Source organism: Ruditapes philippinarum, unplaced genomic scaffold (genome assembly GCF_026571515.1).
Source record: "Ruditapes philippinarum isolate M1 unplaced genomic scaffold, ASM2657151v2 ctg1051_1_1_1_1, whole genome shotgun sequence".
Lineage (NCBI taxonomy): Eukaryota > Metazoa > Mollusca > Bivalvia > Venerida > Veneridae > Ruditapes > Ruditapes philippinarum.
In genome coordinates, this window is record NW_026856855.1 from 108,828 (window position 1) to 122,360 (window position 13,533).

General features: G+C 31.6%; 2 protein-coding genes across 2 annotated transcripts in view; both read right to left on the reverse strand.

Annotated features, from left to right (window-relative positions):
- Positions 1–2,127: 2,127 nt before the first annotated feature.
- Positions 2,128–3,237, reverse strand: LOC132747923 (uncharacterized). Its single transcript, XM_060737454.1, has one exon. The coding sequence runs from the start codon at positions 3,235–3,237 to the stop codon at positions 2,128–2,130; it is 1,110 nt and encodes a 369-aa protein (XP_060593437.1).
- Positions 3,238–9,463: 6,226 nt separating this feature from the next.
- Positions 9,464–13,533, reverse strand: part of LOC132747924 (mucin-2-like) — a 33,975-nt gene continuing 29,905 nt past the window's right edge. Inside the window, exons 44-50 of the mRNA XM_060737455.1 lie at positions 13,120–13,272; positions 12,543–12,745; positions 12,211–12,315; positions 11,846–11,906; positions 11,126–11,291; positions 10,259–10,398; positions 9,464–9,783 (exon numbers count right to left, since the gene is read on the reverse strand). Coding sequence (XP_060593438.1) covers positions 9,758–9,783; positions 10,259–10,398; positions 11,126–11,291; positions 11,846–11,906; positions 12,211–12,315; positions 12,543–12,745; positions 13,120–13,272 — 854 coding nt within the window. The 3' untranslated portion in view covers positions 9,464–9,757. The remainder of the gene's footprint in view (positions 9,784–10,258; positions 10,399–11,125; positions 11,292–11,845; positions 11,907–12,210; positions 12,316–12,542; positions 12,746–13,119; positions 13,273–13,533) is intronic.

Here is a 13,533-nt window from a genome sequence, read left to right on the forward strand (position 1 = left end):
GCGGGGAGTTTTCAATTAATGGGATCTTTCGAATTAAAAATACACGACTCCCTTTAAAAAATTTTGAAATTATGGGAAATTTAAAAAAAACGAAAAAAAAAAATCAAACAAATAAAAAAAAAAATGTTATACGAGCTTTTTTTGACCCCATTTAAAAAACGGGGTTTTTTTTTTGGTTTTAAAATTTAAATTTAACCGTTTTTAAAGGGTTTTTTAAGGGGGAAAAAAAGGGGAAAAAAAAATTAAAAGAAACCCTTTGATTTCAAAAAAAAACTAAAAAAAGACCAATTTTTTTTAAAAATTTCCCCGCATGAATTTTTTCCCCTTAAAATTCTACATATTTTGGGGTTTTTAAAACCTAAAAAATATCTTTTATTTTTTTTGGGAAAAAATTTTTAAAAACCCAAAAAATCACCAAAAAAGTTTTAAAACAATCGGTGGGCTTTTAAAAAACCCTTGGAAAAAAACAATAACAGATACCCGGGGATATTGTAAAAGAAATTTACCCCAAAATCTAAGTTCATTTTAAGGGAAATGTTTTTTAAACCGGTTTTTCCGAGTTTTAAATGTTGGGCAAAATTTTTTGAAATCCCCCAGCCCCTTTTTTTAACCCAACCAAAGGGGGGGTTTAAGTTAGGAAAAATAAAAATTTTAAATTTTTTATAAAGGAGAAAAGGGTTTTTTTTTCCTTTTTAACCCGGGCCCCCAAAAGTTTTTTTTTTGAAGGCAAAATTTTTAAAAAATAGTTTAAAAGAAAAAATCAAAAAGACGAAAAAAAATTTTTTCCCCGGGGTCTCCCCTTCGTTTTTATACATGTTTTAAAAATTTTTTTAAATTTTAGTGTCCCCTTGGAAAAAAAGATAAAACAAAAAAGCCCCGGGGGTATAATTAAAGTTTTTTATGGAAAAAAAAATTTAACCCATAATAGACAAGGGCCCTTAAATTTAAAACTGGGCACTTTATATTATTAAAAGAAAAAACCACAATAAAATTTTAGAAGTGAATTTTAAATAAATTTTTTGTTTTTTTGGTTTTTTAAATTTTTAAAAAAAAATTTCCCAAAATTTTAAATTATAATTTGGTGGAAAAATTTTGGTTTTTTTTTTAAAAAATTCCCCGGAAAAAAATTTGGGGTTTAATTTCCCACTCCAAAATTGGGGTTTATTCATTTCCAAATAAAGAAAAATAAATTTTTGGACCTTTTCAAAGAAAACGATGTTTTTTCAAAAATAGAAAATTTTTTTTAATAAACCGTCCCTGAATAGTTTTTTTAAAGGAAAAAATTTTGATAATGGTGTTTTTAAGTAAATTTTTTTTAACTTCCGGCACCCCTAAAAATCCCCCATACTTTTCCCGCCACATTCAAAACACAAAAATGTTCCCCTTCCCGGGAAAAATTTTGGGGTTTTTCCCGAAATTTAACCTATTGGGGTCAAATTTTCGAAAAAACCCCCCTTTTTCCCCAAAATTTAAAATGAAAAAAGTTTTTTTCCCAAAAACGTTTTTTTTCCCCCAAATTTTTCCTTGAAAACTGGGGGGCCCCCCAATTTTTTGGGATGTCCCCCCCATGTTTTTTCCCCCTTTACACGTGAAAAATTTTCCCCTAGTGAAAACCCCCTTTGGAAAACGATTCACGGGGTTGGGGTTTTAAATTTTCAAACGTTGTTTAAATTGTTCCCAAAAAAAAAAAGCAAAATGAATTTTTTTATTTATAAATTTTTCTTTTTTTAAATTTTCAAAAGTAAAAAGTCCCCGAAAAGTTTTTTTAAAGTAAAAGCAAAAAAAAAAGAAAAAAAGAAGAAACAAACAACTAAACAAACCTATTACTAAGGCATTGCAACGAAACGAAAATTTTGTAGAGATATACAATGTAATTATATTGGACATGAAGTAAACTTTTTTTTATAATGTTTTACTTATAAAATACTACAATTTTCGCAATTGTATTCATAAAAATTTCATTGTCAGTTGAAATAATATAAATCTAATTAAACAGAACAAACAAACAATAAATACAACAGGTAATAACATGTAAAGACAGCAATAAAAAAACGAAAAACACACACAAAAAAATAAAAATAAAAGAAAAGCAGCAACAACAAAAAACCCCAAAAATTGAAAAAAATCTTAACAAATAAAAACGAAATAACATAAACGACACTTACATGTATTATAAGATACTCCGTCTTTCACGCAATTATATTTCTTTCCGATTTTTGTCTCTTTGGTTGCCTTCGAATTTGTACTTTTAGATTTTGAGATAGTTTTACCATTGGTTATACTACCCGACGTCAGTGACTCGTCGAAATCAGCTTCCGTTGACTTAGATGAGGTCTTGTCTTTTCCGGATGATGATTTTGATTTGCTTATGTTTTTACTTTTCAACGATTTAGATGACTTCTTAGCTTCATTATCGAGTGTTTTGGATGAAGCTTTATCCATATGTTTGTTCGTGGTTTCCTTTGATTTGTCAATACTTTCGGAAGACTTAGATTTGCTTTTCTCCATGCCTGTCTTAGATTGCTCACTGTTTTCTTTCAGAATCGACTTATTTATTGTTCCTTCATTGTTTTCTGATTCCATACTAATTTTGTTTTCGCCGGATTTTGAAAATGTTTTACTTTTCCTTTCACTTTTGCTTTTTATGGACTTAGTACCTTTGGTTTGGGATGCTTTGTTAGATGAACCTCCAGATTTCTTGGACTTGCTTTCATCAACTGTACCTGAGGCTTTGGAAGACATTTTCGATTTACTTGATGTTGGACCAACAATATTTCCAGGTGTTTTTGATTCTGCACTTTTTGAATTTGCTAATTCATTTGCCCCAATAACGCCGCTGTTGTCGGATGCATCATTCGATTCCTTGGACTTATTATCATCGTCTTTACCCGAGGTTTTGGCAGACTTTTTCGATTTACTAGATGTTTTACCAAAACTATTTTCAGGTGTTTTTGATTCTGCACTTTTTGAACTTGCCGATCCCTTTGCCCCAATAACGCCACTATTTTTGGATGCATCGTTTGATTCGATGGATTTGCCTTCATCATCTTTACCGGAGGTTTTGGCAGACATTTTCGATTCACTTGATGTCTTACCTACACTGTTTCCAGATGTTTTTGATTCTGCACCTTTTGAATTTGTCGATCCTTTTGCCTCAATAACGCCGTTTTTGTTAAATGCATCGCCTGATTGCTTGGACTTGCCTCTGTCATTTTTACCGGAGGCCTTGGCAGACATTTTCGATTTACTAGATGTTTTACCAAAACTATTTCCAGATATTTTTTATTCTGCACTTTTTGAACTTGTCGATCCCTTTGCCTCAATAACGCCGATATCATTGGATACATCGTTTGATTCCTTGGACTTCTTTTCATCATCTTTACCGGAGGTTTTGACAGACATTTTCGACTCTCTTGATTCCTTTCCTACACTTTTTCTAGATGTTTTTGATTCTACACTTTTTGAGCCTGTTGATTCCATTGCCTCCATAACGCTGTGATTGTTAGATGTCTTCGAACTTTTTGATTTAGTCGATGAAGTTTCTTTCGAATCTTTGAACTTGTAAGATCCTTCTGTGTAATCATCTGACAACTTTGAATCTACATCATCTTTTCCAGGTGATTTATTCTCTTCGTTTCCCGAACGTTCGTTATTTGATCTTTGTTTAGAGCTTTTATCCATTGATCCAGATTTACTCCTTGAAGAAGTGGTAACAACTGTTGCCAATAAACTAACCAATAACACAAGTGTGATAACCCTCATTCTTGAAGTTTTAGTGATACGAGTAATCGTTCAATAGTTATGAATGAACCAAACAAGCTCCTTTATATACGTTCTTGAATTGTTCTGCAAATATTTGACGACTTCGTTATTTTGCAAATCATCTATGTTCTTTTTAAACTCTTTTGTCTTTTTATCAATACAGAAAAGAAAAACCATTTTTTATCTTATTGCAGTTTATTTCAGTTTTTTTATTTATTTAATATTTATTTATTTATTTATTAATGTATTTATAAAAACTGTTATTCTTCATGTTATTTGTTATCTACTTTATTTTATTTTGGTTTAGTGGGTGTTGGTGGGTTGAAGTGAGGCAGTGAGGGTGTGATGAGTCGGAATGTATTGAAAAAAGAATTTACTCCGTTCTAAAAGACCGCTTGTTATAAATAAAGTAAATAAGGAATATTTTATTGTCATTCATAAAGCTTAAACATTTTAAGCCTATTATAGCATTCGGTGCGATATGACCAGTTATGTGTTGACATGCTGTAAAAATCCAAACAAACAAACAAACAAACAAATAAAGGATATCACGAATTCTTCTGTATTAGGGATGGGATGGAAATAATATTAATGTTGCAATTTTTGAAATGAAAGTTACTGATATTACTTACTCTATCTTCTATTTGAGTATACGCTGTTTAACTTAATGCGTATCTCTTTTTGCACATATTCTTGGAAAAGAACCACCTGCCTCGTTAACATTTAATAAGTATTCATTTTACTGTCAAAATCTGTTTTTCTAAGGTGGTTGATTTACGCAAGGTCTTATTAGTGTGGAATCGGAACATCTCGGCTTCTATCCATAATAACTTCTTATCTGCAGTTGCTGTGAGATAACTAATAAACAAATTCTTTATCAAGTTCAATAAGTCACCTAAAATTCAGTTGTTTTTATTGTAATGGGACTTAGCTAAAATCTGACATTGAAAATAATTATCAAAAAATGGTCGTGCAAGAACTTTTGTACATACAGTTCATCCTAATTGGGAGTATCTATACATCTGTTTCTTAATCCAATTAGCAGTCAAGCGTGGCCCCGTCTATGTCCCTACCTTTGTATAACAATAAGAATAATAATACTTATTAATTAATTACTCACTCTGTCGATAAGTGCACAAACAATAATCTTGCGTAGTACATACTAAATTACAAGTATTACAAGTATTACCGGCAGCTGGTTGGGTACAAAACAGTAGACCAAGTACAATAAAGGGATTGTAACGGGGACAAATAATCCCCAGTCCCATGCCACGTGATTGTGACGTAGATATTACATGGTTAATTAAGTTAGATATTGGTAATGAAAGAGCTTGTGTTTAGCCAATCAGAAAGGTGAACATGAGTGCAATGTTAATTTGTAGACAGTTTTAAAAAGATTATAATGTTAATAAGAAAATAATAATAAACTAGCAAAGACCAAACAAAATCACAAGAGAAAATTACACAAAAATAGTAAAAACCACGCAATAACAATTGAAATTACGCAAAAACTAGTAAATATCACGCAGAAACTAGTGAAAACCAACTGAAGATTAAGCAAAAAACTAGTAAATATCACGTATAACTATCGAAAATCACGCAGAAAAATTTAACTAATAACCCACTTTGAAAACTAGCAAAAACTCCAGTAATAATAATAAAAAGTTTGCAAGTCTGGAATTTTTGCAAACTCAACTATCCTTTTAAATATAGTTTCAATACAAAAAGTTAAATATAAAATGTGGATGTGATTTGGGGATTGTTGACCGTTTATATAAAGATAGCAGACAAATAAAACGCTGGGCAAGTGCGCCGTCCCAAGGGTTTTCCATCCTCCTATTGGGTTTTACGTGTCCCATGGTTGCTCCATTGGGATTAAAACCTCATTTTCATAAAATGGGAGAAAATAATCCACGGATTTTTTTTCCAAATATTTTTACATTACTTTTGTTGTTTATTATATACTTATAAAGAACTTATAAGTACTTAAGGAACATATTTAAAGAAATTGACAATCCTCCCATTGCCGAACTAAATAATTAAGGTCAACCGAACAAAAAAATCCTATATAAGAATTCCTGTATAAGTATATTTTTGTCGGTCGATAGAAACAAAACATTTCATTTGATAAAAAAAAAACAAAACAAAAAAACATGTTACATCCAATGAAAATAAAAAAAAAATTGTATCCTTACGAAGCATTACTGCACATCCAGTCCTACTTTCTTGAGTTTTTGAACATCTGACATGTTCTTAATACATTATTAAACACAATTGACCTTTTTAAAGAATTAAAAAAAATACTGACTTCTGAGGCATAATGTGCCTTTCAATAAATAAAAACAAATAAGTAGCATTTCGTATCGGTTAGTCATTAATGTGGGCTGAAGCATCAGATTTGAAGCCACTGTTTATCACTGCGTGAACGTAAAAGGCGAATAAATTGGTTTAAATAACAAGAGCCTTTGCTTCTCCCACACTTGTTTTCCTTTAAGTTGTATCATCCGGGGTTTGCAAAAATCATCCTTCCTGTTTTGGTGCCATATTACCTAAATTGTGTTTGTGCGCCGTAAAACCAAACAAACGAAACCAATTACTAAGCCCGGCATTACCTTTTACTGCATACTACTCACAATAATAGGGGCATTACCCATTCAATTCTTTAAAAATATGTATATTTGAAAAGCAAAAGTGAATAATTTACCTGAATAATCTATACGAATGTTCAATTTTCAGACATCAGCAGCCTAAATGCAATAAGGCATTTGGGTATTCTTGAAAGATTATTTTTTGCTTCTGTTAAATTTTTATACCAAACGGTCCTACAGGGTCATCAATTCCTTTATGGTCCTACGGCGTCATTGATTCTTTCATGGTCATTCAGAATAATTGATATTTTAATGGTTCTTCAGAATAATTGATTCCTTAATGGTCCTTCAAGATAGTTGATTACTTAATGGTACTTCATGATAATTCATTCCTTAAAGTCCTTCAGATTAATTGATTCCTTTATGGTCCTTCAGAATAATTTATCCTTCATAGTCCTCCAGGATTATTGCTTTCTTCATTGTCCTTCAGTATCATTGGTTTCTTCATGGTCATTCAGGATCATTGTTTTCTTCATGATCATTCAGGATCATTGATTCCTGCATAGCAGATGGTGTATCCGCGAGTTTTACCCATTTTGGAAATTTCATCTGGCATGGGGGTGCCAGATGAGTCGCGTGCCAAAGTAAGTTGTAAGTTCATACGATATTGTAAAAAAGTAGTTATGGATGAAATGACTTAAATTTCCATGAACTTATATCATATTGAGGTAAACCATTTTAAATATGAAATAATATGGCAGAATATGCAAGAAATAATATCTGACATATATCTAACGAACCGCAACATATGACATATTTATAAAATCTTTGTTTTTAATTTAGCAGTCGTAATTATAGCTTTTTGTTAAAAGCTATGTTTTCTAATAGAATTTAATAAGTTGAACTAACATACACTTGTCTATGAACGCCTGCACTGTGCAGGAAGGACGATGGTCTTTTTTCATTATGCGGTTTTCTCTTTTGCAACTAAATAATACAGTCTGACGAACTTGCATAGCGACAAGGCGTGTTATAATAAGTTCTTTTATTTACAATATCTTTTTTATATACCTGTTACAGTCTGTAATTCCCTTCAATGACATTTTAAATTTTCTATATGAAATATGAAATATCTTGTGCCCTTAAAGACATATTCTTATGAATAAACTCTCTATTCTATGCAGATTGATATAATCATTCACTTCAGACCAAGGCAAGGGGAGATACTCCCGGTATGCCACGGTGCTGGGGGTGTTCAATTCATTAACATGCAGTTTTCATGCATTACACACTGTAGTGAATTAGCTGATAGACCTTTGGTACATGGACAATTTCGACTGAAAGGCTTTATCTGCCCCTCGTCGAACGAAGGATTTATTGTGTTGTTTTTACTTTTATAAATTAACCTAAATGTCCTTTAGTCGCGAGACAATTTAAGTGTGTTCGGACTTTTTAATTTAATTGCACAACCCTTCACATTTTCTGCATTTGTTACCGCATTTGTTATCGCTTAATTTTCAATGTTTTCAAGTGTTGTACTTTCACATTCATGTTGAATGGTATTGTCAGTGGATAATCAAGCGAATACTGATACAGAATAATTGCTGCCAAGTATATGACAAACTCTGTAAGAAACCAGTCGCTCTAATAAATAATGAAAGAATATGAAATATAGGTATAATGAGTCTTCGTGCTTATGTACACTGTGTTTTTTTTCTACCCATGTTTTGGTATTTATTTTGATTTTAAGAAAAATACCAATGATATTATTGGCATTTCTAGATTTCGCTTCTATATTTTTCTGGACATTTACATTTACTTAAAATGCACTGGATTGATAGAATGATGTTATTTTATTTTAGTACAGTAATCCCGACAGGGACTTTGGTCTCTTTCTTGTGAGCTTACGGAACGTCGGTGGTTCTCCCCAAGTGCCCGCCTGTGCCTAAAATAATGCTCCGAAGGGCATCTGAGGTCTTCCTCCATCAATAAAGCTGGAAAGTCGCTATATGACCAATACTGTGGGCCTGTGGTGTGAAATCTCAGATATTCTGAAACTACGTGGACGTGAAAATAAAATCAGTCAAGTATGGATTCTAAATTGTGTAGATTTTACTGCAAACTTCGTTCCTTTTGTCAATGAAGTTTTTTCCCGTAAACTATTTCAGTGTGTGTCTTCAGTAACATTTTTCCATTTTTTATAGCAATTTTATGTAATGTGTAGATGTCCTCTCCATTTTACAAAACAATGAAACATCTAAGATATCTGGTCTATCCACCATGTTTAGAAAGCCAACATTCAATTTACTTAAAGTGACATTATGCTCATTTGTTTCATATTCAAGTTGAGTTGAATTGTCTTTCCATTTCAAAAGATTGACTGTTATATTGGTGATTGACCAACACTTGTTAATGTTCAGGATAAAATATAAATCTGCTAAAGATATATTAAAAGACTGCCCCACTCTTTTTTATAAATTGAACGTTACATGTCAACTCCGATACATATTTACAAAACTTTCATTGAGACACGTGAGTTATCTTTCATTCATGTAAAGTAAGTTATAAAATTGAATGGAATTATGGCAAAATGTAATTTATTTTTGACTTTCAATTGTTCACTCATTATATATCTTTGAATGGGCTTGCCACTTTAAGGAAACTATTTACGCTTCATTTAAAACAAACAACACACTAGGATGAAGCTTATGTTTCATGAAGGTCATAGGTGCAGGACATTATGCAGTTAACCAATAACCACGTGTTTTAGGAAGGAACTGGATTACGCCGTGTGTTGACGTCATATTACGCGTCACAAAATGTGCAATTTTCAAAAATACGTCGCTTTACGTTGTTGTTTCTGGCGTACTTTGATATCTAATGCTAGTTCTATGTACAGGTAAGTTTGAATGCAAGTCAAAAGCACTTTCATGCTGTTATTCACTTTCGATATCGTCTTCCAAATAATTGAAAGTATAGTATTGGTTTTAAAGGCGCTGTGATAATCTAAATTTCATGTTTCTGTGATTAAATATCAGGATACAGGCTTTTATTCCTGATTATAAACACCTTAATACTATGACAAAAAATAAAAACAAACAATTTCTATTTTTTCTATTTTATTATTTTTTTTTCATTTATTTTATAATGCCATCTTTAAATTTGTATTTTTTACACATTTTTTTGTTTAACTATGTACAATGTCTATTTTTTATCACTGGGGGATTATTTTTTGTATTTTTCATCTTTGCAGGGGGGCTATTTACAGGAGAAAGTTTATCGCATTTCTTGGTCGGCATCGGTAAATCATAATATATAAAATTGGCTAAAATCGTAGTCGGTTATAACGGTCCATGGTAGGTCGATCGGGGTTTAGGTATATTTTTGGTTGATTATTCGTGGTTAGTCTATTTTCCTTGGGACGGTCCATTTTCTGAAAATGAACAAAATAGATTATGTCAGTCATTATCATCATCGTTACGATTATCATCATTATCATTGATATATTTATGAAATTAGTAGATAAGGAAGAAGTTAAGTAATTTTTCTTTCACATGACGTAATAACAATCGTTTTAATAAAAAAGTGAAATTACAAATAATATCTTATGTGCATTTGATATATGTAAACGTATCTTGTAAAATAAAATTCTACTTTGCCTTATTTTGGCATTACATAATCATGGTAACATGATTACACAGGCAATGAGAATATTTTTCATATTTCCAAACCAACTTATTTTGCTGAATTTTGACAAACATTTAAAGATGGAATTATCACTACTTTAAAATGAAATAAATAATGTCACTACTGTATACTTTGCATATTTTCCAGTGTATTACTTATAAAATATATCTGGTATATTTTATGAATCACAGGTAAAATGTAAAGAAAATACTGTCACTCACGAGGTCTGGCAACTCCTTGGCAAACTTGACAACTGCACGCAGCTATTACAGGAACGAACATGGTCTTCAATTTCTGAGATTTACCTTCACCACAGAGCACGTTCACTTCCTTGTAACTTCTGACGTCACCCGTACAGCATCTGATGACGTAACAAACAGCCAAACGTTAATAAAATCAAATATAATTACGTCAATTTCGGAAGTTAAAATTGACACAATGATAAAGAATTACTGCACATTTGTCATTTATTGATTAATGTTACTGTGTTGCTCAAGCAAAATTCTCAAAATATGTTTACGATTATTCTATACATATGAAATACTTGTTCAAGTATATGGCATACGTAAGTGTTAAAGAGTATTTTACGTAAGCGTAATGTTCAGACATTCAACATTCAGGACCAAAGTTTAACACTAAAGTGGTAAGCACTTACACTCTATGTCTCCATATTAACTTCATAAGCATTGTTAAGACAAATTCAAGAAAGTTAAAAATAGTTTCAAAAAGTGAACCATTTTCAAATTCAACCTCTGACCCTTTATAAATACTTTGAACTACTTTTACTCTTGAAATTCGAGTTTGTTTGACTCTTTTGCATTTGGTTTTGAGGAACTTTTTCTCCAACAGTCCCGTGCAATACAGACTAGATTTCCTCTAGACTTTCTAAAAGTAAGACGTTGTTTTAGACCTGAAATGTTTACAAGTCTTTATCTTGTGGTTCGAAGCGTTTAAAAGATTTGTTTTACACTGGGCCACTTTTAAACTTCGAAAATGTATACCATTTCATTTGTTTTGTTTTTTGTGCTTAAGAAATACCAGCCTCATTTAGAATTTAGCTCTCGAAATATTAAATGTGATTAACTCACCTGCACTCGTTGTCAAGCATGGCATCGGTTTTGGCAAGAAGCATTGGGACTGAAGTACTATTACCGCATGATCCCTCGCAATATGTGAACTCTATCTTGGATACGGACCGGCATAAATGACTTGGATCCTCCAAGTAGTCGGATCGTTTGTACAATGTGCACGAATCTTGAAAGAAGTAAAAATGCGTGGTTAGAATAATGTGAATGATTCTGTACTGCCATTAAAAGAAAGATATTGATGTGGTATATATTTAAAATAAGAACAGTGTGTACTACCATTAATTTTAAAAGTGAATTCGTCTATAAAGAAAAGTGTGTACTAACATTAACGTGAATTAGTCTATACTTCAATGTATGTAATACAATAAATAATTACGTTGATCGTATTTAGTATCAAATATAGAAGCGTTCATGCAATTTAGCAATATTTTTTTTAAAACATTATAAGAACATAATATTTATATTGTTTTCATCTGTATTTAAAATTGTCATGGACATTGTGCCACTTTAAAAGCTCACAAGTTTTGACTCACGAATATTTCGGCAAAAGGTCAAGTTTAAGCAATTGATTTAATTTTCATTGTGTTAAAAGATTAGAGTTTGTTCTCTTAAGTATACAATGCTGGCGTAAAACTGACATTAAGGAAACAAGAGAAACTAGCACAATTCTATACAATGTTATCTTTTTTACAGTATATGTATTTTGTAACAATGAATTACCTGTTCGTTCAACACATCTTGGGCAACATGGGTTTGGTACGTCGTAGCTGAGTACTTCACCCTGAAATCGAATATATATAAGTTTGTGAATTAACTTAACTTTTCTTATTTTATCGAGTATAATTCCGGTGATATCAATGTATTAACAAATGAAAAGAAGAATTCTTGGGCTGCACTGATTTGTCTTTTTCATATTACACGATATATACGTATACAGCTACTTAGACTTTCTTGATTCAATTTAACTCTTTTAGGTAGCAATACAAGTAACAAAAATCTTTTTTTTAACAAAATAAATAAATAAATAAACAGATAAATCAATCAATCAATCAATCAATCAATCAATCAATTAATGGAATGCTTACCTCGCCACATTCAGGTATTTCACAGACTGGTGTACATTTAACACTTCCGGCGATACACTCACAAACGGAACATTCGTTGTCCTCGGATGGCCAGGTCTCGCCAGACTGTAACAACAAAATCATTGTTCAATTGTCAAACATATAGGTTAGGTGAGCTACATTAACACATTAACTGATATTCACTTTCATTTTTTATACTAATTAATAAGCGTCTATAAACTAAGATGAAAGATAAAAGCCGTCAGAAGGACTGAATGCTTTCTTATCGTTTACAACTCCTTCATTTCATTATAAAATGGCTCAACTTTTATTGCTATAAAAATAACATTTACCTTCTTATATTCACCGTCAACAAAGCATTTGTCACACTCGTTAATTTTCACGCAATCACCGTTCTCGTCACGGAAGTAGTCATCTTCGCAGACACAGCCGTCCTTAAGTTTCTCCTCACAGTTTTCAGGTACTCCACTAAGTCTGTTCTCACAAGTGTGCTCACACAACGTGTGGTTGGAATATTCTTCATTAGGTCCGCAGCCTTTTTTGATAAAAATAAGAGCCTTTGCTAATTTGTGAACGCAAAAGAAACCCCTAAGAATATTTTATTTTCGTAGAGGCGATTTATACAAAAAAGCCGAGCAAAATAATCCATTAGCAACATTGTAAAAATCTTTAATGAAGACACTGCAAAGTATGGAAGTCATAAAACTTATTATTAACATTAGTAAAGACATGTATTTAATGAACCCATCTTATACTCTTACTAATAAATATAAATAAAAAATAAAAACCTCAGAACACGACCAATATCCAGATATTTTTTTATTCTTTTCGTAAGCATTTCATAGCATTTTGTGATTTAACTCTGTAAATAGGTTATCTAATAGTAGTAAAAATGTTTGTAAAACTTACGACATGCTTTCTTATAGCATAAGGCAGAATCGTTGAGGTCTGGACAATCCGGAAGTTCCGGTCCACGAATGCGTCTGGTTCTGGTCTTTCGGCCAACACCGCAATCCTCTGAACAATCCGACCAATCCGACCATTGGGTAACATTACATTTCACTGTAACAAAATTATTTGATTAATTGTATATCATATTCCACTTACATTTCACTGCAACAAGATAATTTGATTAATTGTATATCATATTCCACTTACATTTCACTGTAACAAGATTATTTGATTAATTATATATCATATTTCACTTACATTTCACTGTGATTATTTGTATATCATATTTCACTTACATTTCACTGTAACAAGATTATTTGATTAATTGTTTATATCATATGTCACTTACATTTCTCTTTCACAATATCATTT

Bases quoted from the DNA above. Each gene is read 5' to 3' on its own strand.
- LOC132747923 (XM_060737454.1), bottom strand. From the start codon at position 3,237: ATGTCTGCCAAGGCCTCCGGTAAAAATGACAGAGGCAAGTCCAAGCAA.